Below are 24,205 nucleotides of genomic sequence, written 5' to 3' on the forward strand. Positions count from 1 at the left end.
GCCCTTCCATAATTGGTGAAGTTCCAAATCAGTGAAAATCTTCAAAGTTGAAGATCTCTGTCCCACCATCGCAGCATTTCGCAAGAAGATGCTCGATGTTCTATTGATTGGAGATCAATGATTTCATTTGTTTCGTAAAACTTTTCGAGATAGACAATCAAAGAAGAGATAGGACAAGGTAGATGAAAGTTACACATCTTCTTAGCAGTAATATACAGAAGATCAGTATCCAACTAAGATTGGACTTGAGAAATCTTACACTAAGCCTAGCTTAAGGCTACAAAAACTATAGAACAGAAGATCCTATTACAACTATGCACTTTGGTGTTCTATTTAGTGCAGATTCATTGCATTTCATCATGAAAACTATATAGAACTTATAGATAACATAGCAGATCACTGAAATCTAGTAGAGATGTGATATTTTTCGGGTGGCCGAGAACGAGTTTTCAGGTGATCCTCAGCAGGGAGGAAGAGGAGAGTGATAGAAAAGAGAGCAGGAATGTCTAATCCCTGAGGTGATTACCACTTTCCAAATGGAGGTGTGAAATAGATGGGAGTGCATTTTTAACATCAGCTCCTTGATCATAAAGAAATCCTTTGAAGACATGGCCACCAATGTTGACTGTTGCTTGGTAAGTTAACTCACCTTCACCACTGCTAATGGCTGTCACTCTATGGCATTTGAACACGGCTGGAGCCTGAACTTGCCCCGGTAACGACTTCTTGAAGCTTGCATCTGGTTTCAAAGTCATGAGAATTCCAATGGTGGTTAACTGAGTATATAAGTGTATGTTTTAGCATCATGGGTCGTTTTGGAATGACTTTCTAAACGCTTAAAACCCCTTTTCAATACTTCAAAAGCTTTCGTTTTAAGCACTTGAGAAGGCATTCCCAACTAATCCTAAGTTCATCAGCACTATTCTAACATTATACATAAAGACACAAGTAACCAAATCATTACATAGAGAGAAACAGAGTGAACAAACATCTCATAATTGATGCTCATGATTCTGAATTCAGTAAGAAACACAAGGAAACAAAAATGGAGAAATGTAAAGAGACAGTTAGGGAGATGTTTACCTTGATGACTAGAGGTTGTTTCGAAGCTCCGGGGAGTGGTGGCGTTGGAAGTGGAAGCGGCGGCGGCGGCGGCGGTAGTCTGTGAGGGAATCAAGACTTTAGGCCTTTTAGCACCAGCAGAAGAAGAACCAGAAGACCCACTAGTGGCGACGCCATCCATCACCACCAACATCTGCCGCTCACGGCGGCGCGATGCCGGCACCCACGTGCTCTTCACGTGCGTAGAGCAATGATTCCCACGTCCTTTACAACAAGTCCTACACCTCCGATACTCGCACTCCTTCTTTGCTCTGTTTCCACAGTCTCTACACACACCCAGAGAACCATCGCCACCATCGCCTTTCACTTGGTCGTCGTAGCCATGATTTCCGCCACCGCCGATCAACGAATCCCCTTTTCCAAACCCAAAATCCTGGGTTCTCTTTAGATTCTCCAAACTCCGACTACGATCACTCAGTTCATCAGGCATCTGATTAGGCGGCGGCTGGAGACATGGGGTTGCAGCAAGAAGGGGGAAAATACCGACGCTGACGCCAAGAGCGGTGGAGGAGGGCAGAGGAAGAGATGGGTGATGATCAGAAGAAATGATTTGGGTATGTTGGTGAAGAGAAGAAGGCGTCGGTGCTATAAATAGAACATCACGGAGACCCAACATTGTTGTATTAACACAAAAGGAGAAAGAAAGGTCTGGAAATTGAGATTGAGAATGAAAGAGGGTTAATCTGAATTGGGGCGAGAAGGCCAAGAACAGTATTATTTAAATGATGAAATTCAGAGTTCAGTTTGTTTGGGAGGTGGGGATTTTGCGGTGTGTGTGTGTGTGTGTTTGTGTGGTGAAAAAGAATTAATTTCTTAAACCAAAAGCAATTCTATTGCTCTGTTCATGGACTGGAATTCTCTCTCATTTCACAGTAACAGAGAACAGAGAGAGAGATAGCGGGAAGGAAGGAAGAAGATGAAGCTCATTCTTCAAACTCTGCCATACCTATCAATATTGTGTACTTTTTTTTTTTAATTAATTAATTTTTTTTTTAAATTTTAAATTTAATAGATCCTTAACATCTTCCATGTTTTTTAAAATCCACAAATTTAATCATTATAACAAATAAAATTCAATATTATCTCTAATAAATTAAATATATAAAAAAGCTAAACTAAAAAATCATGGAACACTGTATTAAAAATTAAGAAACTAAATAAATATAAATATAAATTTAAATTTAAAGGTTAAGAGAGTAATTTTCATTATTTTCTTCTTTTTTTTTTCTCACTATTTACTATTTTTATTTAATTAATGAGAAATATTGTCAGATCAACTAAAGAGTTATTTAATTAATTAATATTTATTTGGCCTATTGTTAAATTAAAATAATATAATAATAGAAGGGGATTCATTTTGCCTTCCACTTACCTCAAATGTAATCATCCTATGCTTTATTTTCCCCTAATTATAAATTTTTGTTAATTCAACAAAATATTTGATTTAATTCAGACAAACTTCTATGTTCCATCATTACAAAAGAGTGATAGACTTCAGATATATTTCAATTTATCTTATATATATATAAATTCTTTTTAATTCTAGTTTTTCAATTCTTAGCTAAATTTTCAAAACAAAAATACATTTATTTTTTTAAAAAAAGTTTTCAAAATTTGACAAAAAAAAAACATAATAAATAATAGGTGAAAATATTATTTATTTGATAAATATTAAACAATGTAATATATCTTTTTGTGTGAAAATTCACGTAGAATAAATACAATTTCATATTCTTTATATATATATAAATATATATAATTATATATAATTATTGGAAATGGACAAAATCAAATCCTAAAAAATTAGGAATTTTAAAAGTTTATATTTACTATTACTTCCTTAATATGAAGTAAAATAATATAGTTTAATTTTTTTTTTATAAAAAAATTCATAAATATAGCCAAATGCCTCTTAGTTTAGAAATAATATTTTAAAACGAACATATCTTAATTTAATTAAAATAATAGCAACATAAAATTCAAATATAACTAGATAAGAAGGGACACACATGGCATACCTAATACTATTTTATTATTATTATTTAAAAAAAAAAAGAGAAAAAAAAGTAATTAAGAAGAAAAAAAAAAAAAAAAAAAGTTATTCGAAAGTGTATTATGGGCAAACCTAGATTCACCCAAATGTTACCCAAAGCGACACCTATGTCTATATAAAAGTGAAGAGGATAGAGAGAATAGGCCACCTAACCCCTATTATAATGGAACCCTAAACCCTCCAAACATAGCCCTCTCCCTATGCCCTATTGTCCCCCCTAAAACATATCATATATTTTATTTTAATCCCTCTTTTTACTTTTTACTTTTTATCTTTTCACCTTTTTTCACCCCCTAACTGCATCTCTTTTTACTTTTTATGGGTCACTTGTGGGGGACTGACTGCCCACCTTTTATTACATAATAATTACTCCATAACCTCTGTTCAAAAAATAATATCAATTAATTGGAATTTGCTAAACTATATATTATATTCAGATGGGTACAAAATTACAAAATAAGATCATGTTCAACCTAGATTAAATGAATACCATAAAAGATGATTAAGATATAATAAATTCAATGCTAAAATTGTCCTAACCAATAAAACTAATAATTAACTAACATTAACTTCTTCTTACTATAATCAAGGTTTAGATTATATACAGTTAGGCCCCCCATCCTATTCCCTGGAGACGCAACATTTATTGCAACAAGGAATTTTAGGAGAAAAAAGGAAAAAAAAAAAAAAAAAGGATTTATAAATCTCTAAATAATGATTAATTGATGGGAAAGTAATCCCAATTTGAATTAATTTTGAAGCTATTAAAAGTATTTTGTGAAATGATCATTCATTTAGTTGGTTGGTTGAGAAATCCAATCATAAATTCATATATATACACACACAAATATGTATTCTTGAGAAGGAAGTGGTTTAAGTGCCATTTCCCCATCTCAAACTCTGAATAAGATGAATATAATATAAATTATTAAGATCCAATAATAACAATTTAGGGAGAGAAATGATTAGATACCAAATTTAGAACCGAGAGATATATTTAAACACACCATTGAAAATTTATAAATCTATTAAGTTCAAAGTTGTATAGATCCGAATCTGAAAATTGAAGAACTAAACTTGTAACTTAATCATGGCAATAGTAATGAAATATATTTTCTTGATGCAACGCGATAACAAAGATAAGATTGCAATAATAAGAAAGATTTTGTATCTAGGATATCATTTTCATCGAGAACGAAGAAGAAGCAAAAAAAAGAAAAAAAGAAAACTTGATTGCAGAGTAGATATGAAGAATAGGAATTAGATTGGGATGAGAGGGTAAGGTAAAAAAGTGGAATAGGATATTGGTATAATAGCCCAAACCAACCATATTTTCAATTTCAACGCCAAAATGCCAATACGAATATGTACCAACACTAATCACCTAACCCTACTTCTCCACCATGCTTCTTTCTTCTTCCTATTCTCACCTAAACCAAACCATGCTTTAAGTTGTACCCTTCAAACAAAGTAGACAATGATTCCGCCTTGTTCGGTAACAAATTTTAGTTTTCTAGTATGATAACAAACTCGGCTAAGTTTCAAAGATACAAATATATTAAATGAAAATGTCATTGATTAAACGTCATTGAAGGCAGTGTCTAAACTGAAAAAGTAGATGGCCAAGCTACTGCTGGAAACTGAATGTCATATCATGCATTGAACCTTGAACTATTATGAGTGTAGCCATATGCATTCCACGTTAATATTCACATTCAATATTGACCAGCAAACAGTGTTCATGTCAAAGAAATTCGAGAATAATGTATGCACAAATTTATGTTAGAGCTAAAGTGAGAGGTAGCTCAAAGAAAAGTTCGTGTCTATATCATTCATAAAAAGGACCAAATGGAAAAGATTCACATAGTTGTTAACTTTTTTGCGTCCTACATAGTCCGGTCCATAGAGATAGTTGACTTATACCTCGTTCATGCACGGCTCAATTTGTGCCTGAAAATTAGAAAATTTTATGTATGCAGCCTGGTGAAGGTATTAACTCTCGATTCTTTGTTGACTCTTGCAGATAAGAAGGGGGCACGAGGTACACATAATTATTGTGAAATTAGTTTAGTATGGACTTGTAGTTTGTAATTTTGCTTCATCCAACACAATCCAAGTTCTAGAATAACCCTACTATCTACTATTCTTTGGCTTCTAGAATAACCCTATACTATCTACTATTCTTTGGCTTTTATTCTAGTGCTTCGTCCCTCTAAAATTCCTCAACTTCAACAATTCTTCGCTTTCAATTTATCTTGATTCAAATTCTTTCATGTTCTTATGTGATATGACAACTTATAACTTGAATCCAACAAGTGTCCGTTTTCCAATTGATTATTCCAACCTATAATGAGATCTTTTCCCTTTTTAAGGATATCATCGAAGGAAATCCATAGACGGTTATAAGAAATACTTCATCCCCTTGCCTCCTCAAATTAAACCTGATTAGTCAATACTACTTCAAATATTAATTTCAATCCAAAGAAAAAGCAAAATCATCACTGCAACCTTAAAATTTCAAACCTAGAACAGCGAGCAAACCATGCATAAAACTAAAAGGCGGAATAAAATCAACCCTTCCAGACATTACTTGAAAGTGCAGGTAAGTCAGCCCTTCGTATTCAATCTAACTACCAAAGTCCAACGAACATATAAAGTAATAAGAAGGCACAAGGAAACAGGAAGACATACTTACTACCAAAATGGCCATGACTATTCAAAATTTCTTATAGCTTACTACCACATTAAATTTTCATCTCGATTAAAACAATTTCAAAGTTAATGGTCCTAAAAGTTCTAGGTCAAAATTGTCCCTTGTGTCTAACTCATTTTTCTATAATCCACCCCTAATTCAAACTCCCAAACTCACTCTCTTCAGCCACACCTCGTCTTAGAGGTACCCAAAATCTTTCAGCTTCTAAGAGCCCAGATATCAAAATGAGATGGAAACAACAAAGGGATATATCCATTATCTCAACAGGATCATGAAATCCGTAGCAACACTGCCATTATTTGTAATGTTTATTTAATGTGAGCCACAGACAACCAGGAACAAGTTCTTTACTTGGTTCAATGTTGATGCCAAATTCACTACACTGGAAGTTGGGATCTGTAAGCTTCATAGGCAGAAGTAGATGGAGTTACTGGACAGAACCTGATCGAGAACGAGTACGGCACCGGAGGAAGTAAATACTCGTCGTGTACGCAGGGAGACCAGCTATCATCTCCTCCCACGCCCATGTGCTTGTGGTCGAGATGAACCTACACGACACCACGACGAAACTAAGAGCTTAGAACGTAGAGGACGAGTAAAAAGTCAACAGAAGAATCAGATCAGAGGATATCAAACCAGCACATTCTTAAGAAACTTGGCTCACAAGTTATGTTGGATAAACAGATATAATTACCTCAATGTCATCTCCCTCAACAAGCTCCTCGTTGTGTTCTGCACGGTCAAGCTCGGCAGAGGAGTAGTAGCTTGCACTCATTTGCATAGGCGGCGAGCTTCCGTATATCGAGGCATAGATTCCGATACCATCCTTGTTTTCAAGAGTTACCCACCTGACATCAGTCCTGCCTGAAGATTCTCCAGGGACAATGTATGGAACATGCATTTCAGACACATTCTTCTCATAAACTCCGACATGAGCAGCTGCTTTTCGATCAGGATAACACTCGAATGGCCCTCTTCCGTACCATCTGACCCGGTCCATAGATTTATCCAGATTAAACTTGACTCCCACGCGTGGCAGAGGAGGAAGATTTGGACTTGGTTGTACTTTGCAGTCCACGATCACATCTCCAGAACCGAAAATCGTGTATGTCATATCCACTTGAATTAAGATATTTGATTTCTCCGAGTCGGAGGAAGAAGCCTGCTGATCATCACTCCCGACACCGAGAAAAACGATCGCAACTTTCACATAATGTTCTGTTGTACTAAGTATGGAACATCTTTCGGCAGTGAAAGAGAGGCTGTCAATATGGGCAGCTTTCCACAAGGAAAAATAACTACATGAACCTCCACCTTTGTCATTATCAGTAGGCGCCCTCCAGAAGGAAGGCATGATGCCCTTAATTATCAGAGGAACTCCTTTAACCTACAAGTCAATACTCAACATCAGGACTCCCTAGTTCTCTGGAACGGCCTAAGGGGCTAAGGGGCATAGTGAAAATCCAATCATATATTGTATTACCTTCCAGCTTTCAAGTGTTCCAGTTTGAACATCTAATTTAATCTCCCACAAGTCCTGCTGGTAGACTCGAACCGTATCCCCAAGAATTTCACTAAGCAAAGTAGAATTTTCATTCTTGATGGACTGCAAATCATTACATATTTTCCACAGTTAATTTATATTATTGGAATGGTAAACTCTCTGAATTAGTTTTAAACAATGTATATAAGCACTTACATGAGGAAAAAATTCTCGCTTCATCGGCAACTGGACTTGTGATGACGAAATGGTGTGACCAGCGTTGACCCATCGCGTTGAGTGCAGACGTTTCACAGATACGGTTAGAAAGAACTCTAATGCAGGTGATGAAGCCCATAGATCATACCATGGACTTGATTGCCATTCAATATTATGAGTTCCCTGAGGACCTAAAACAGGAAGAGAGAGAATTCCATTTCCAAGTTCAAGACCATCACCATAAATGCTCCAACTGAACTCCAAATCCTCTGTTGTGGTAAAGAAATGAGCATTCAGAACCTGTAAAATGGAAATTCAATGTAAAACATCTCCCACCAAGCTTCAATATATGATGAAATAATCTAGTTAGGCATCTGAAGAACCTTAAGTGTTCCATCCTTGAATGAAAACTTGATTTCCTGATAGAGATTCTTGACCTCTGAGTTTTGCAAATTTGAAAACTTGTCAGTAACATACACGATGCTTTCGAAAGTGTTGCTCATCACATCACTATATAAATAACAAGATGATTTTCGAGTTACCATTTAGTGCAGGATGTGGAGTTCGATCTGGCCATGTCACACCATTCATACAAAAAACCGAATCATTTGGGATATCTCCAAATTCACCTCCATATGCCCATCGCTTCCTGCCATTGCCAACCTCCTTCAATAGTGCCTAGATCAAGAAGAAAAACCTTTGAAACTAACGTAGAAAAGGGTTAAACACCTCAAAGGTAATGATTAGAAAGTAGTTTGCAGCATATAAAATTAGAAAAATGAAGCAGATAATTCATAAGTAGAACAAACAAACAGCTGATCTCAAAACCTGATCAACCCAATCCCAGATAAACCCTCCTTGGAGACCAAAGGTGTTGTCAATTGCTTCCCAATATTTATGAAGATTCCCAGTGCTGTTTCCCATTGAATGTGAGTACCTATTGTTTTTTTGAAGATGTATAACATTAAACAAAACCAACGATGAAAATTTTATAGGATTATCCATAGTTATTGACAAGACTCACTCGCAGAGGATCAAAGGACGAGTTTCATCGGGATCGTTAGCAATCTTCACAATGTCCCACACACGCATGTACATGGGACAAATTATATCAGTAGAAGAGGTTCTAGACCCTCCTCCTTCATAGTGCAACACTCGAGAAGGATCTTTTCCGCGAATCCAGCCTACACCAATGTTTATGAGTTGAAAACTTTCTTGCATAAATAAAAAATATTGTGCGTCGAGATAAAATTGGCCTTGCAAGCATCAAACAAGAGTATCCAAGTATTTCTTACTATTAAAACTAACTCAAAGATAGAATTAAACCAAAATGACAAACCAGCTAGAGCAGAGTGGTTGGGTCCATATCCAGACTCATTTCCCAAGGACCAAACTATAATACAGGCATGATTCTTGTCTCTTTCCACCATTCCTATTACGCGATCCAACATCGCAGCAGCCCAACTTGGTTGCAAAGTTGGATGCTTCACATGTCCGGAAAGATCAAAACCATGTGTTTCTATGTTGGCCTCGTCTACCATGTACATGCCAAACAAATCGCACAGCTCGTACCATCGAGGGTGTTGTGGATAATGGCTGTTTCTCACCGCATTAATGTTGTTTTGTTTCATTAGGACCAAATCCTGCAACCACATGAAAAACAAACAACTAACTCGCCATATAGAGTATCATCACTACGGCCTATAAACTATGCCTCTTTAGTGTAAGACGTGACAAATAAAGAAATGGAAAAAAGTTGAATGCATACCGCTAAACAAAGGTAGGTGAGTCAATTCAAACTTTAAACTTTCGGTTTCATCAATTTAAACCTTGAACGAGCGTAGTAGTTTAAATCTAATACAGCAATAAATAGTGCAATTGAATCCATTAATTAGTTAAGTTTCCATTTTCTTTTGAAGATTTGCAACTAGCTACGAATGTCCTAATAGATTATACTATTTTTGGGGGACCAGTTTTTCTAATTGTGTTTTATGCTTTTATTAAACTGGATTTTAGCATTTTTGTTTCAATTTTTACAAACAAAAAGAAAGCGTTACCTTAACCATGCAGGACTCTATATTCGTCTTCCCGAGCCGTGGATGATGTTCATGCCTGTTCACGCCTCTGATCACCACTGGACACCCATTGACGAGTAGCTGTTTTGGAGCTTTCGTTATACTTCTTATTCCAACTAGGCATGATTCACAGTCGATAATCTTATCTGATGAATCTTTCAGAAGAACAATAAGAGTGTAGAGATGTGGCTGTTTGCAAGCGAAAAGAAGAGATTGAAAATTAGCAAGCAGTGACAAAGAAAGAGAAGAGAAAGTAGCAGATTATTGAGAATCATCAAAACCTGCTCTGCAGACCAAAGCTTAGGCTTTTCCATTCTTCCCCCAAGTACATAACCATGGAACCCCAGGGTTGTGGCAGAGAGCAGAGAAAGCTTAACACTGGCCACGCTTGATGAGAGAAGATCAGCAATGCCTTCATGATTGTCCAAGGTTCCATTGTCAAACAATACTGCTTCTAGCTTAAAATCGTTAAGAAAATTTTCCTTCTTCGTTTCAAGAGAGTTGTCAATTTTCACTTCAACCTGTAAGATGAACATGTAGTTTGAGAAATTATGCCATCAAGCTAACAAAATCAATTTCTGGCCCATAAGACTCCAATTTTTCGGTTTATGAAAGTTTGAGGGTTTTATTTTTACAATCAAAGTTTATGGGCCATTTTTTTTTATGGCTAAATTACAAAAAATACCCCGTTGCTACTTGTTTTAACAATTCAAAAATTGCAATATTACCTTTAACCTTTCACATACGTTTCAAAACAACATTTGGAGCATGTTGGACGAAAATTGGAACTTGAAACAATGTAGCAACGACAAAGAATGAAAACAGGGACCCAAATACTGCCACACTCCTTCCAAATCCCAATTTGCATCCAAAATTCTAACGGATTTCTACTTCAAATGTAGTTTTGAAACATTTATGAAATGTAAAGGTTAATATTGCAACTCTTGTTTCGATACATCAGACACTTTTCCTGTGATATACATACACACACATATATGTAACCATTCGAGAAGTAGAAGCATCAACCGTTTGTCGAATTGAACATTTCGACCCAAATACTTTAAAATGTAAGTTAAAACTTAATATGATAACGTATCATTTGATTCAAAAAATAATAACAAAAGTCTACCGAAAGCATATAGCGTACCTGTATATCAGCCCAAGAAAAATCCTCCCCAACATGAGACTTGAAAAAGTAGTCCCCTATGAATACCTACATACAAACCAACTCCAATCACAAACAAACCAACATAACTGACTAACAACACTTGCAAAACTTTCCATATAAAACTGAAAGTAGAGTAGAGAAAAGATTGAAAAAAAACCTGAGGTTTGGATAAAAGAAGGACGTCACGATGAATCCCTGAGAGCCACCACTGGTCTTGGTCCTCAAGGTAAGAACCATCGCTCCATCTTAACACTTGAACGGCAAGAACATTCTTGGACTTTGAACCACATGGATGGCAATATTTTGTTATTTCAAACTCTGCTGGTAGTCTGCTGTCCTGACTGACCTAACCATAACCACACCAAAAATTTAACTCTTCGAAAGAGTCTCAGATTTCATATTCAACACTATAATCTCCTAACTTTGAAGTTGCTATAAATACTAATTTCACCAAACCCCTCCAAACCACCACACGTTCATTTGGCACAGTCTACTAAAACCCACAAACCAAATCTATTTTCTCATAAGAAACCAGCACAAAAGAGAGCAAAACTATCAAAGACAACAGATGTATGAAAAATACAATTGCCTTACAAGCGACCGTTTACCTGTACCCTACGAGACTCCCATTTATCCACACAAAAAATGCAGAATCAACAGCTTCAAAGTGCAACAAAATTCTACGACCTGTCAAACGTAATGAGTATTGCTACTTATCTTTCTAGAAAACAGGAAAAAAGAGAGAAAAAAAAAAAAAAAGGAAGAAAAAGAACCTTTCCATTCTTCTGGAAGATGGAAATAAGTTCTGTAGCAGCCTGTAGGATTGTCCTCGGGAACATGCGGAGGATCGAGAGGGAAGGGATACACAATGTTGGTATAAATGGGCCGATCAAATCCATGCATCTGCCAGTTTGAAGGAACTGTTCCAAATAGTCAACAAACAAAAAGTTTATCAGACAAAAACATGTGTTTATCCAACAACGTTAAAGAAGAGAAACAGATGTCCTCTATTCTTCTTTTGTTCTCCTAAAGATTCATTATGCAAAAGAAAGCTATGGTCCAACTTTTTTAAACTCAAATAATTCAATTTGGATAAACCAATCCACCAAACCAGGCGTCATGGGGCTCTCGAGATCTTAACACCAGGCAGGACCTTTGAGGGTATCTCCAAACACCCTTATGAATATGGCTAATTCAGTTTAGGCTAGAAATAGAGAGCCTCATGCAAAAAAAGATAGTCATCCACACCAAATTCACAGATATCTAACTGTTTCATCTGAGCATTGAAATATACCTGGCAAAGTTGTCCATTCAGAATCCTCAAATGCACTTCCATGAAAATCCTTTGGAACGCTCGTTGGACTAGCGGCCAAGTAAAATTTCCAATAACCAGATAGAGACTTAATGAAAGGTAAGCCCTTGACCCAGAAAGCAGCACTGTCAAGAGCACTTTGAACAGCATCATCATTCCAAACAGCCGAGTTAGACACCAGAAAATCTACCTTACTACGATCATGCCAGTACTTTAGACATCCTGAAATACACAAACCACCAGAACTTGCTACAATTAGGGGGACTGGTAAAGAACACTCAAACACCGACGAGTTTAGTTTTACTCGAAAAGATCCATACATTCATGATTTAGAAGTGTTTGCTTCATCTAAATAATCTCAAATGTTACACCTAAAACCATTCTCTCTCGCTGGCAGATTGCTTACATCCAAATAATCAAAAGTGCATTAAAAAATCAATGTTAAAACCAGCATCAAGGGCTCTCAATTCCAAGGGCAAACAGGGGTTAATCCTCAACCAGAAGGTAAGAGATTCAAATTCTAACCAATTAATTTCCATAATCCACAGAGAAAACCTATTTTTCCAACACCATCCATCACAACAACAAATTAAAAACATAAGTAATACCTTCAACAGAATCCTGGCAGCGTAGAGGAACATGAGAATCCCTCTTCTTCCACTTGATGAAATTTGGGTCTTCCCACACCTTGTAACCATTATCAGAGGGAATGACAAGCTTAGCGCCCAAAACAGCCATGACCTAACACACGCACCAATGTTTTCAACATTAAACCATGAAATCTGAACACAAACCAAGAAACAAAATGCCTGAAATCTGAGACAATACCTGAAGCGTTAGAAGATCAAAGAGCGATCGAAGTGTTAGATCCAAATTTAATCTCGGGAAAGATTCTTCATATCTGGCAATGCTTGATCACGTAACAATGCCGATTATCGCACATAAATACTGTAATTGGACGAATAATTTTGAAAGCCAATGTCAATCAGGGAGTGGCAACTGTGGAGTGAAGAAGGATATCTGTTTCTGATCTTATCCCCCAAGGAAAGTGTCTTTACAATAGTGTTGACTTTGTCTCCATTTATTTATTTTTTTTATTTTAAATATTTTAAAATTCCTAAATATATTTTTATATCAGAAGATAAACGGTAAAAATATAACTAATATTTAAAAAAAATGAGAATTTTATCCAATTATTTTATAAACCATTATTGTAAAAAAAAAAAATTAACTTAAATAATAATTTTATAATTTTTTTTTCATTTACTAAATTAAATAGAAAAAAAAAAGATTTTTAAAGTATTAAAAATATTTTACAAAACTATTTAACATTTTTATCTTTATCTTTATAATATTATTATAAATAAGCAACAAATATATATTAATAATTGTTTCAAATATAGAAGGTTGTTCTGGATAATGTTTCTATGTGCACAAATTTGGAATATTGTTACTAATTAACCTTATATTATCACATATATAAATATTAAGTTTTTCATTGGATTTTTTAAAAAATAATATTTATTTTAAAGAATAGTTTTCATTTTTTTAAAAAACATACTAATAAATATAATAATATTTATATATTTAACATTTTTCAATACAATTTTTATCTCAATCCCTTCATTTTCTATTTTATATTCGGTCCCTAGAAATTGATCGTCATCCAATTTAACATATTTTATTTTATAAGAATCATTATTGTTCCCCTGTCTCAAAAAGCTAACCCTAATAACCGAAACATATAACTTCAATGCACATATTTTTCCGAGCTCACGACTTACCTGTTTATCGGCTGACCAGTCTATAATGGGCAAAACGATTCAAGTAATGTGTCGACATTACTCGAACTAATATAATATTCATACGACCATACGTCCATACGTCGAGGTATTATTAAATAAAGCGAGAAGTTCGAAAATTAGTACCATATTGATTGATGGGCCAAATGACACAGAATAATTCCACCACCAAAAACAATACAAATTAAAGGCCCGAAGGCTTGAATTGAATCAGTATGGTTATGATTATGTGTTGGGTTTTGAGTTGACACAATGCAAGAACCAATATTGGCTTGTTTCTCTTTCGATTCTTATTGGCTATCAAATACCTAAAAATGTTTGTGTTTGTGTGTGCCACACACCTATCATGGAGGCAGCCCATTTGTTCTTGCCTCCAAGCCTACCACACAACTCCATGTTCGATGTTGAGCAATAAAATATCTTAGCATTATAGGTGTAGAAACCTCTCACTAGCAGACACGTGAACTTGGCTGATGGTAATATGTAGTGGGCTAAAGCGGATAATATCCAGTAACGGTGGACTTGGACAGTGTGCCAGCGAGGACGTTGAGTTCTCAAAGGGGGTGGATTGTGAGGTCCTATATCGGTTGGAGATGAGAACAAAACATTACCTCTCACTAGTAGACTTGTTTTAAAATGTGAGGTTGATGGCAATATGTAATGAGCCACAACGAACAAGATCTGTTAACAATAGACTTTGATGGTTATAAATGGTATTATAGTCAGACACTGGATATCGATCCCACATCGATTGGAAAGGGGAATGAAGCATTTTTATAAGGGTGTGGAAACCTCTCACTAACATACACATTTTAAAACTGTGAGCGTAACAAACTAAAACAGCCAATATCTCCTAGCGGTGAACTTGGACTATTACTCTAATCTCGTGTTCATTTTGACATCAATATCGATGGGTTCATGAATGTTCTCATAAGTTCGAGTTTTGGTGTGTAACACATTAACGGGTTTGTGGAGTTATTTGCCTCTCCTCCATGCTGCCTCCTTCCCCTTTTGGCCCTTTCTGTTCCTCAGCTGCTTTTCTTTGCTTTCATTGTGGTTGTTTTGGTCAACTCTTTATTATTATTATTATTATTATTATTATTTATTTTAAAATTTGATAATTGATTTTTGAAATTATTTTGGTACTTTGGATTTGTGATATCTAGACATTTTCATTTTTTAGATATCTAATTGACACACAAAAATAATGATGTTGTCTCCAAATTTCATTCCAAAAAATAATAATAAAACTCATCATTTTTATGGGTTTTCTAATAAATTATGTCCATGAATTTAATTTTTTTTGTTATTTTTAAATAAAATAAAATAACCGAGAGAAAAAGAGTTTCCCAAAATTGCTTCACACAAGGTAATCTTCAATTGAGATTTCTGAAATCTCGTATCGATTAGAGAGAGGAACGAAACATTCTTGATAAAAGTGTAGAAACCTCTTCCCAACATGCTCGTTTTAAAACTGTGAAGCTGAAGGTGATACGTAACGGGTCAAAGCGGACAATATTAGCTAGCGGTGGACTTGAAATGTTATAAACGACATAAGAGGTAGACAACAAGCGATGTGCCAGCGAGAATGCTGGCCCCCAAGGGTGTGGATTGTGTGTGGAAACCTCTCATTAACACATTTTTAAACTGTAAGACTGACAACGATACGTAACAGACCAAACTTTAGTCTTGTTCCACGTCAAGATTCTAAATAATCAATGAAGCAGTTTTTCAGCACATAGTAAACGACAATTCTAAGTTTTAAAAGTGTAACAACTTCTGCCATCTTTGGCGAACTTTAAAATTTTTTTTTTACTTATTAGCATTTACTTTCTTATAAAGTTTCCAAGACTAACAATATTCACAGAGAACGAGACGTCACAATTAAGTTTGAAGGATACATCCGAGATGAACAAATAAATAAATCATTCTTAATCTAAATTTTTTTAAATAATAATTTGATAAATTTTTTTTGTAGTTTTTGTTTAAAATTAAAAAAAAATGAACTTATGTTACATTAAAAAAAATATATATATATTTATTTATTTATTTTTCTTTTTGAATTTTTTTGAATTATTTATTTATTTATTATGGCGGCATTTTGCATTAAATTCATTTTGTCGTTAATAGAAACAACCGCTTTTTAAAAAAGAGGCTCCGACTCTTTTCTAAAAAGAAAACAACAACATAAGATTTAACATAAAAGGCTAATTTTACTATTAAAAATACAATCCATAAATATATATATATATATATATATATATATATCTATATTTCAATTTTTAAGAAATCAAAAATAATTTTTTAGCTGTAAACAATTAAATAACAGCCTTCCAAAAACTACTTAAAAAAAGTTAAGGGTATTTATTTATTTATTTTATAGAAAATGATTTTTTTTTTTTTTTTAAATTTTAAAGCACATAAAATAATACCAAATATATCTTCCTTTTATTGTTTTTTTTTTTTTAAGTTTAAACTCATAAAATTTTTTTTTTTTAAAATATATATTATTATTTATTTATTTATATTTTAAAGTTTGAATGTATGGAGGTAATTGATTGGGTCCATACTTGAATTTAAAATTTAATGGCAATACATCAATAATCATGTCACACCCATATAATTTTATTTATTTATGTTTTAAATAAAATGGATTATGACATTTATCATAGAAATTCACTCGATCTTGGAGGATGCTTTTCATTGTCCATGATCAATGAACTTAGCTTATCAAGTTTATGTGATGGGTGCTTTAATTTTGGGGTTTAAATAATTAATTTATCTTTTTTTTTCTTTTTCTTTTATAAAGGAATTTTTAATTTTAGAGTCGGGTTTTTTATTTTATTTAGAAATTATGTTGTAACGTTTCATGTCTAGGATTCGGATTATGATTTGAAATTTGACTCAATCCTTGAAAGTTAGGACATTTCTTGTGTAACATGACCATTTTATCTTTTTGTCTTGAGCTGATTCTAATAGTGAAAAAATCCTCACAAACCAACATAGATTCTTTAAGGATGTTTTTGTCTCCCGTCACATGGTTCCTCGAAAAATTCTAAACTAAACAAATTTAATTTCAAAGTTTCTATAGTTGAACCATTGAAAAGAGAGTTACACCTTGTACTTATAGACAATAACAGTGAGATCCTATATTGGTTGAAGAGAGGAACAAAACATATATTGTAAGGAGGTGGAAACATTTCTCTAACAAATGCGTTTTAAAACCATGAAGCTGACAGCGATACATAACGAGCTAAAACGGACAATATCTACTAGAGGTGGGCTTGAGTTGTTACAAATGGTATCAGAGCTAGTCATCAATGATATCAGACACTAGTCGGAATAGGGTCTTTTTTTAAAAAAAACCTTAAGGTTGACGACGATATGCAACGGGCCATAACGGACAATATCTACTAGCGGTGACCTTGGACAACTACAAATGGAATCAGAGCCAGATACCAAACGATGTGTCAACGAAGACGCTAGACCCCACGTCAGTTTTAGTTTCAAATTATTTCGTGTCATGAGAGAAGGTTGGAAACATATAATAATTCCAATAACTAAGAAAAAAGAAAAAAGGTGTCCAAATCCATGGTAGGTGTGGAACAAGGTTCTTTAACAAAACAACAACAAAATTTGAAGAAAAGATGATTAGCTAAAGAAGAGAGTGATGCAAGTTTGGGTAAAGTGAAGGTCAAATCAAGATGGATGATACTGTTGATGAACAAGGTTTGGTGTTGTTCATCATGTGCTTCATCTTCATCTTCTTCTTCTACCCATCATCATCATAGTTCACTCACTATATTTTGTGTTCATGTATTTCATATATATTCTTTATGCATCTATTCTTATATATATATATATATATATATATATATATATATATTGTTTGGCATCTATAACAACCAACAAAAAGAGCATCTTGACCCCCAATAAACCAGCAAAACAACTTGGAATCATGTACAGACCAAACATTATTTTCATAAAACTTTTCCAACCCATCAAATTCAAATTCATCCGTTCGCCAAGTTTAGTAATAAACGGAACGACTTTATTGTTCTTACTCATGATTAGAAATTTTTTTGAATGAACGAGTTTTTATTCCTCTATCGGTAAAGTAATGAGTATCTGTTCTGAAAGAATGTTTTTATGCTTTTCTCAAAATTTTATGTATTTCTTATATGAATGAGGAAATTTCTTTCTAATAGACGCGTTTTAAAACCGTGAGGTTGATGATGATAAGTAACGGGTCAAAACGGACAATATCTGTTAATAGTAGACTTGGGCTGTTACAATGGTAGCAAAGTTAGACACTGGGCGGTGCCCCAAGAGAGGTGGATTGTGAGATTCCACATCAGTTGGAGAGTGAAACGAAGCATTTCTTATAACGATGTGAAAATCTCTTCCTAGCATACGCGTTTTAAAACCGTGAGGCTGACGGTGATACGTAATTGGCCAAAGCGGACAATATCTATTAGTGGTGGGCTTGAGCTGTTACAATAGTATTGGAATCAGACATCGAGCAATGTGTCAGCGAAGATGCTAGAACCCCAAGGAGGTAGATTGTGAGATCTCTATTAAGTTGGAGAGACTGACGACAATATCTATTAACACTGGACTCAAACTGTTACATTTTTTTTTTTTATTCGAACCCCAAATTTAAATCTTTGAACGGAATCAAGAATATAGCCTCATTCTTAGATTGATATAATCAAGCATACCTTTATTAGATGTGAAAGAAATTCCCCAATCATAGATATATTCTCACACAACAAGCATGTCTGTCACACACACCGTTCAATCAACTAATCATCCAACGGGTCGAGTCGAAAATGGATATACAATTGAAGGGAAGTGACAGTAAAGACGAGTCACATAGCACTAGCTAAGATCAAGAGATGCTCGTGGCAAAGACTATACAGTTTTATTTAATTTCCTTTAAAGTTGAATAAGTACTCTTTATGTTATGTTGTGTTGAATGCAGTCAGTTCAAATCGCACTATTAATGCTTTGAGTAGTAGAGCAGCAGTTTGTTCTGCAACATGGCCCTCCCCAACCCTCTAAGTGCTTCCATAATTTTTATGCTGTGAGACATGGTGGCATCTAAAACCCTAATCTCTTTCCTTTAAAGATATATGCTCTTCAAAAGTTATGTATATATATTATATAATCCCCTTTTCTTTCTATCACATCATTCTTTTTCTTTTTAGATTTTTTTCTCGATTTGTAATCAGGGTAACGAGCGTTCCACGTATACGTATATCGTTATCGTTTGAGGGAGGGATACTGTTTACGTTAGGGTTAAATCTTCAGGGTTTCAGTGTCTTTATCCTAATTTGAATGTAATTCTATACGTTATAAGACGTTTTAGCTTTTTTTTTAGGCTTAAAAGTATCGACATAGATTGAAGGTGATGAAGCTTTTGTTGTTCGTAAAATGTCGGTTTAGGGTTGTTACAAAAATCCTACAAAATTAGGAAAAGTTGAGAGATCTTCTATTACTCTAGAATTTCGTTATAAGGGTGTGGAAACCTCTCCCTAGTTGATGGCGATAACTGTTAGGAATCGATAACTGTTAGGAATCAGTGATCTCCTCAATGGTACGACATATTGTCCACTTTGAGCATAAGCTCTCATGGTTTTACTTTGGGCTTCCGCAAAAGGCTTCATACCAATGGAGATGTATTCTTTTAGTTATAAACCCATGATCATTCCCTAAATTAGTCAATGTGGGACTCACTCCCGACAATAACAGGCCAAAACAAACAATACAAGCTAACAGTGCACTTAGGTTGTTACAATATGCTTCTCTCCATTAGAGCAGGTGTCGAGACATCTTATTACTCTGTTAGGGTTTCATATCTCACAACATTTTTTATATGCGTTGACAAAAGAAACTCCAAAGCTCACGATTCATCATATGACCTACAATTAATCTCGAACCTAGTTGATTAAGGTAAAACTTTTTTTCGATTGCCCGACACTCGAGTGGCGAAAGATCTCTCTTTTAGAAGATTAGGTTTGATCTTTCCTCTTTTGCCATCACACCATAGGGTTCATGGAGAAAGGTTAGGTAAACTCCACAAAGGGAAGACACAAAAGCCAAGTCTATGGCTGTGTGTGTTAGTCTGTGGAAGCTATGTGTTTGGCAGACAAGAAAGAAAATGAACTGAAAACCCATAAAAATAAAAATAAAATAACATTGGGGAAGTTGAAATTCTTATAGGAACCTTTTAAAGTGGACAAATCTTTTTAACACAAATCTTCCTTCAAATAATTACCTGCTTTTTTCGGACCCACGTTCGTACACGTTTCGTTTCCCTCTCCAACCAATATGAGATTTCACAATCTATCTCTTTTCGGGGCTTAGCGTCTTCACTGACACACCGTCCGGTGTCTACCTCTGATGCCAGTTATAACAGCTCGAGCCTACCACTAGCAAATATTGTCCTCTTTGGACTTTCCTTTAAAAAAATTTAAAACTCGTATGCTACGGAGATGTTTCCACACTCTTATAAAAAATGTTTCCTTCCCCTGTCCAACCGATGTGGGATTTCACAATCCACTTCCTTTCGGGGCTCAGTATCCTCACTAGCACACCACCAAGTGTCTAGCTCTGATGCCATTTATAACAGCCCAACCCTACCGCTAGCAGATATTATTCTCTTTGAACTTTCTCTTCAGAGTTTCCTCTCAAAGTTTTTAAAACTCGTATGTTAGAGAGATCTTTCCACACCCTTATAAACACCCACATGAGATCTCACATTAACGTCTAGAGATTTGATAGAATCTCTTAACTCGGTGAAAAAGATTATCCCAAACTTTGAATCTATTTGTCCCTGTTTGTGGGTTATGTAACCTAATCTATACGTATTGATCACTTTGTAAATGTGTTCATTCGAAGCACTAACTAATCGGGTATTTTAACATTCAGAGATTTGATAGAATCCTTTTTAACTCGAAAAAAAAAAAAAAAAATTCTCCTTAGCTTTGAATTTGTTTGTCCCTATTTGTGGGTTGCCAACCCTATATAATGATTTAGATATTCTATGTATTTGATTAACAAAGAAGCCACATCATTTCCAATAAGGTCACATCCAATAGGGTATATATATATATTATATATATATGTACATAATCACTTCTTTAATATATAGTTTAGCAATATAATGAAGAATATAATTTGAGTGTGACTTCTCTCTTCTTACCACTATCTATGGTTAAACTTTGCCTTATTAGACGAGACTCTACCTATATATATGCTTCATTAATGGACCGATCTAAATAATTTAAATATTTCGAGTCCTTAATTGACTATAATTCGAGACTTTAAATTTTCATATCAGCTATGGGTCGGGTCGAGTCGAGCTTTAAAGCTTAACCCATTTTATTTTTATTTAATTTAAGAAACATAGCTTTTGTGAGCACTATGTTGTGAGTACAAATTTGTTTCAAGAGTGAGTACTCTTATCTTATAATGGTTGAGTCCATCCTTGCAAGAAAGGGGACAACTTTATTAGCACCACATGATTTATGGGTCTTCCAAATCTATGACCAATGTTTATTAGATATATACCTTTGTTTCCACTTCATGATTCTTTATCTTTTCTCCAATTAAAAAGTGATGTCTCTTTTTTTTTTTTTTTTTAATTATTTTTTATGTATAAATCGTCAGCTCGGGCCCACTGCTAACTCGTTTGTTAGGAAGATGTTTCCGAATCTCACAATCCACCCTCCTTGGAGGCCTAGCATTCTCGAGAGGCTGCACACTAGGCTCCAAATCTCACAATTCACTCCCCTTGTGGGCCCAGTGTTCTAGCACAGGGAGAAGTTTCCAAATCTCATAATCCACCTCCTTGTGGGCCCATGTTTTGCTAACACATCTGCTAGGGAGAGGTTTCCAGATTTCACAATTCACTCCTTTAGAGGCTAGCATCCTCGAGACGCTGCATACTAGGCTCCAGATCTCATAATCCACCTCTTGTGGGCCCAGCGTTCTCATAGCACTTACGCTAGGGAGAGGTTTCCAAATCTCACAATCCACCTCTTGTGGGCTCAGTGGGCCCAGTGTTCTGCTAGCACATCTGCTATAGAGAGGTTTTCAGATCTCATAATCTACGTCTTTGGGGCTTAGTGTCCTGCTCTATTAGGGAAAGGTTTCCAGATTTCACAATTCACCCCTTTAGGGGCCAGCGTCATCGCTGCACATCGCCTGGTATTTGGGTCTGATATCATTTGTAGCAGCTCGAACCCATTAGCAGATATTGTCCTCTTTGGGCTTTTACTTCTAAGCTTTCGCTTTAGGTTTTAAAACACGTTTGCTAATGACAGAATGCTTTGTTCTCATCTCCAATAGACATGTAAGAAAAAATTTAACAAGGATTAAAATGTCACAAAATAAAAGATATAACGATTAAATTGTAATATACTAAAACTTAGTAACTCAATTATTACGAGGATAATATAGAGACTAAATCGTTATAAACTAAAGTTCAAAGACTAAATTATTATTTTCATAAAAGTTCGTAATTAATAACTAAAAAAAGTTTAATTTCGAGTCATCTAAGCATTAAACAAGAACTAATCTCCTTTTTCCCTTTATGAACCAACCTAAACAAATTATGTCAATTTAAACACAAAGTCAAAAAATACTATAACCAAAATCTAATCACCAAAATCTATGGCCATATGGTGGAAAGCTTTTCAAGAAAGCCATTTAGAAAAGCTAATTAAACCGTTAATTATTCAATTAACATGCTTTAATTGCGCGTCTCATTCAAATCATACTAATACACATTGAAAAATCATGATGGTGCTAACCTAAGCTATACGACGATATGAATACTATATAGTTATAACATATGTATACTCGACACGTATTAATATTCTATAATCATATCATAGGGTAATTTTTATATCACGACATTATTTTCTTTATAGCCTAGATGCTACTTTTAGGGATGTCATTTGATTAGGTATGAAAAGATGGTAAGAAGTATTGGTTTCCATGTTGGCCCCATTACTTCAAATTTTGAGTATCGGCTATATTATTTCGTTTATGTTGCCCTGTTCGTGTTTAGATCATAGCTTAAATAAATGCAATTTCTTATCTGTTTAGATCATAACCAAACTAGGTACGTATCGTCGTCAGTCTCACAGTTTTAAAACATATCTATTAAGGAGAAATTATGTAACGTTTTTTTTTTGGGTAAAAATTATAATTCCTGGAGAAAGTCGGCAATTCCTAGCATTACAAAATCTAAGAAAATTAATCTAATCTAATCAATAACATTATCTTTGTGAAGTTGAAAACTTTGGATTTGAGGTCACTTATTTTATCTTTTAACTTGAATTTTAAATGAATTAATCATAACTCTTAAGTCTCCCCCACTTACCATAATATTATCAATCTTACTATTATTATTATTATTTAAATATTGTTTGCGAGGCGAAGATCGGTTTGAGATGGTAATTGATGGCTCATCCATTAACGAGAAAAAAAAAATGCCATATTTCTTTTTTTAAATAATTATAATTTATAACACCACATGTTTGAGTTATCGACCAAGATTTGGAGTTGAGATTCAGTACCAGATGATTCCAATATTCCCTGTAACAGTCTAAGCCCACCACTAATCGATATTGTCCGCTTTGGCTCGTTATGTATCATTGTCAGTCTCATGATTAAACTAGGGAGAAGTTTCCACACTCTTATAAGGAATGTTTCCTTCCCTTCTCCAATCGATGTGAAATCTCACAATCCACCCCGTTTAGAAGCTCAACGTACTCACTGGCACACTGCCCGGTGTCTAGCTCTGATACTATTTGTAATAACTCAAGCTCACTACTAACAAATATTGTCTGTTTTGCTCCGTTAAACGCGTCTACTAGGGAAAAGCTTTCCTTCCCTTATAAGAAATGTTTCGTTTTTCTCTCCAACCGACGTGGGATCTCACATTCTCATGCAACATGACCACGTTACCTATTTATCTTAAAGCGTTTTTAGGATATCGAATCAAGATTTAGTACTAGATGTTTCCAACCTGACAGTTGCGGATATGTTACCTAATTTATAAGGAACAAAACCCAATTTTAACGACGTGTAAACTAAATGTTTAAATGGAGAAGTATAGACCAAAAATCATAATTAGTGTTAACTTATTACCTTATATATTGGAATTTTATTTGGAAAGAAACAAATATCATATTGGGTGGCACTGGAATTAAGGGCATTTTCAACTGAATTTCCATTTGTATTAATT

General features: G+C 34.6%; 2 protein-coding genes across 2 annotated transcripts; both read right to left on the reverse strand.

Annotated features, from left to right (window-relative positions):
- Window positions 1-150: 150 nt before the first annotated feature.
- On the reverse strand, window positions 151-2,054 carry LOC111458506 (protein LATERAL ROOT PRIMORDIUM 1-like). Its single transcript, XM_023101229.1, has 2 exons — window positions 1,084-2,054; window positions 151-739 (listed from the first exon to the last, which is right to left on the reverse strand). Exons 1-2 carry the CDS (start codon window positions 1,736-1,738, stop codon window positions 507-509), a joined length of 888 nt encoding a protein of 295 aa, XP_022956997.1. The 5' UTR covers window positions 1,739-2,054; the 3' UTR covers window positions 151-506.
- A 4,061-nt stretch (window positions 2,055-6,115) lies between these two features.
- Window positions 6,116-13,169, reverse strand: LOC111458406 (beta-galactosidase). The gene is made up of 18 exons (XM_023101053.1): window positions 12,971-13,169; window positions 12,751-12,883; window positions 12,125-12,364; window positions 11,604-11,750; window positions 11,439-11,517; window positions 10,988-11,171; window positions 10,810-10,875; window positions 9,944-10,183; window positions 9,645-9,851; window positions 8,927-9,230; window positions 8,612-8,771; window positions 8,416-8,524; window positions 8,130-8,265; window positions 7,971-8,026; window positions 7,588-7,887; window positions 7,372-7,494; window positions 6,583-7,275; window positions 6,116-6,436 (listed from the first exon to the last, which is right to left on the reverse strand). The coding sequence occupies exons 2-18, from the start codon at window positions 12,878-12,880 to the stop codon at window positions 6,266-6,268; spliced, it is 3,345 nt and encodes a 1,114-aa protein (XP_022956821.1). The 5' UTR covers window positions 12,881-12,883; window positions 12,971-13,169; the 3' UTR covers window positions 6,116-6,265.
- Between the last annotated feature and the right edge of the window lie 11,036 nt (window positions 13,170-24,205).

This window comes from Cucurbita moschata, unplaced genomic scaffold (assembly GCF_002738365.1).
Source record: "Cucurbita moschata cultivar Rifu unplaced genomic scaffold, Cmos_1.0 Cmo_Scf00021, whole genome shotgun sequence".
Taxonomy (NCBI): Eukaryota; Viridiplantae; Streptophyta; class Magnoliopsida; order Cucurbitales; family Cucurbitaceae; genus Cucurbita; species Cucurbita moschata.

Bases quoted from the DNA above. Each gene is read 5' to 3' on its own strand.
- LOC111458506 (XM_023101229.1), bottom strand. From the start codon at position 1,738: ATGTTGGGTCTCCGTGATGTTCTATTTATAGCACCGACGCCTTCTTCT. The intron at 740-1,083 runs GTAAACATCTCC...CTTTGAAACCAG, and splicing joins AACAACCTCTAGTCATCAAG to ATGCAAGCTTCAAGAAGTCG.
- LOC111458406 (XM_023101053.1), bottom strand. From the start codon at position 12,880: ATGGCTGTTTTGGGCGCTAAGCTTGTCATTCCCTCTGATAATGGTTAC. The intron at 12,365-12,750 runs GTATTACTTATG...TGTGTATTTCAG, and splicing joins CTGCCAGGATTCTGTTGAAG to GATGTCTAAAGTACTGGCAT. The intron at 8,027-8,129 runs GTAACTCGAAAA...TGCAAAACTCAG, and splicing joins TCCACATCCTGCACTAAATG to AGGTCAAGAATCTCTATCAG.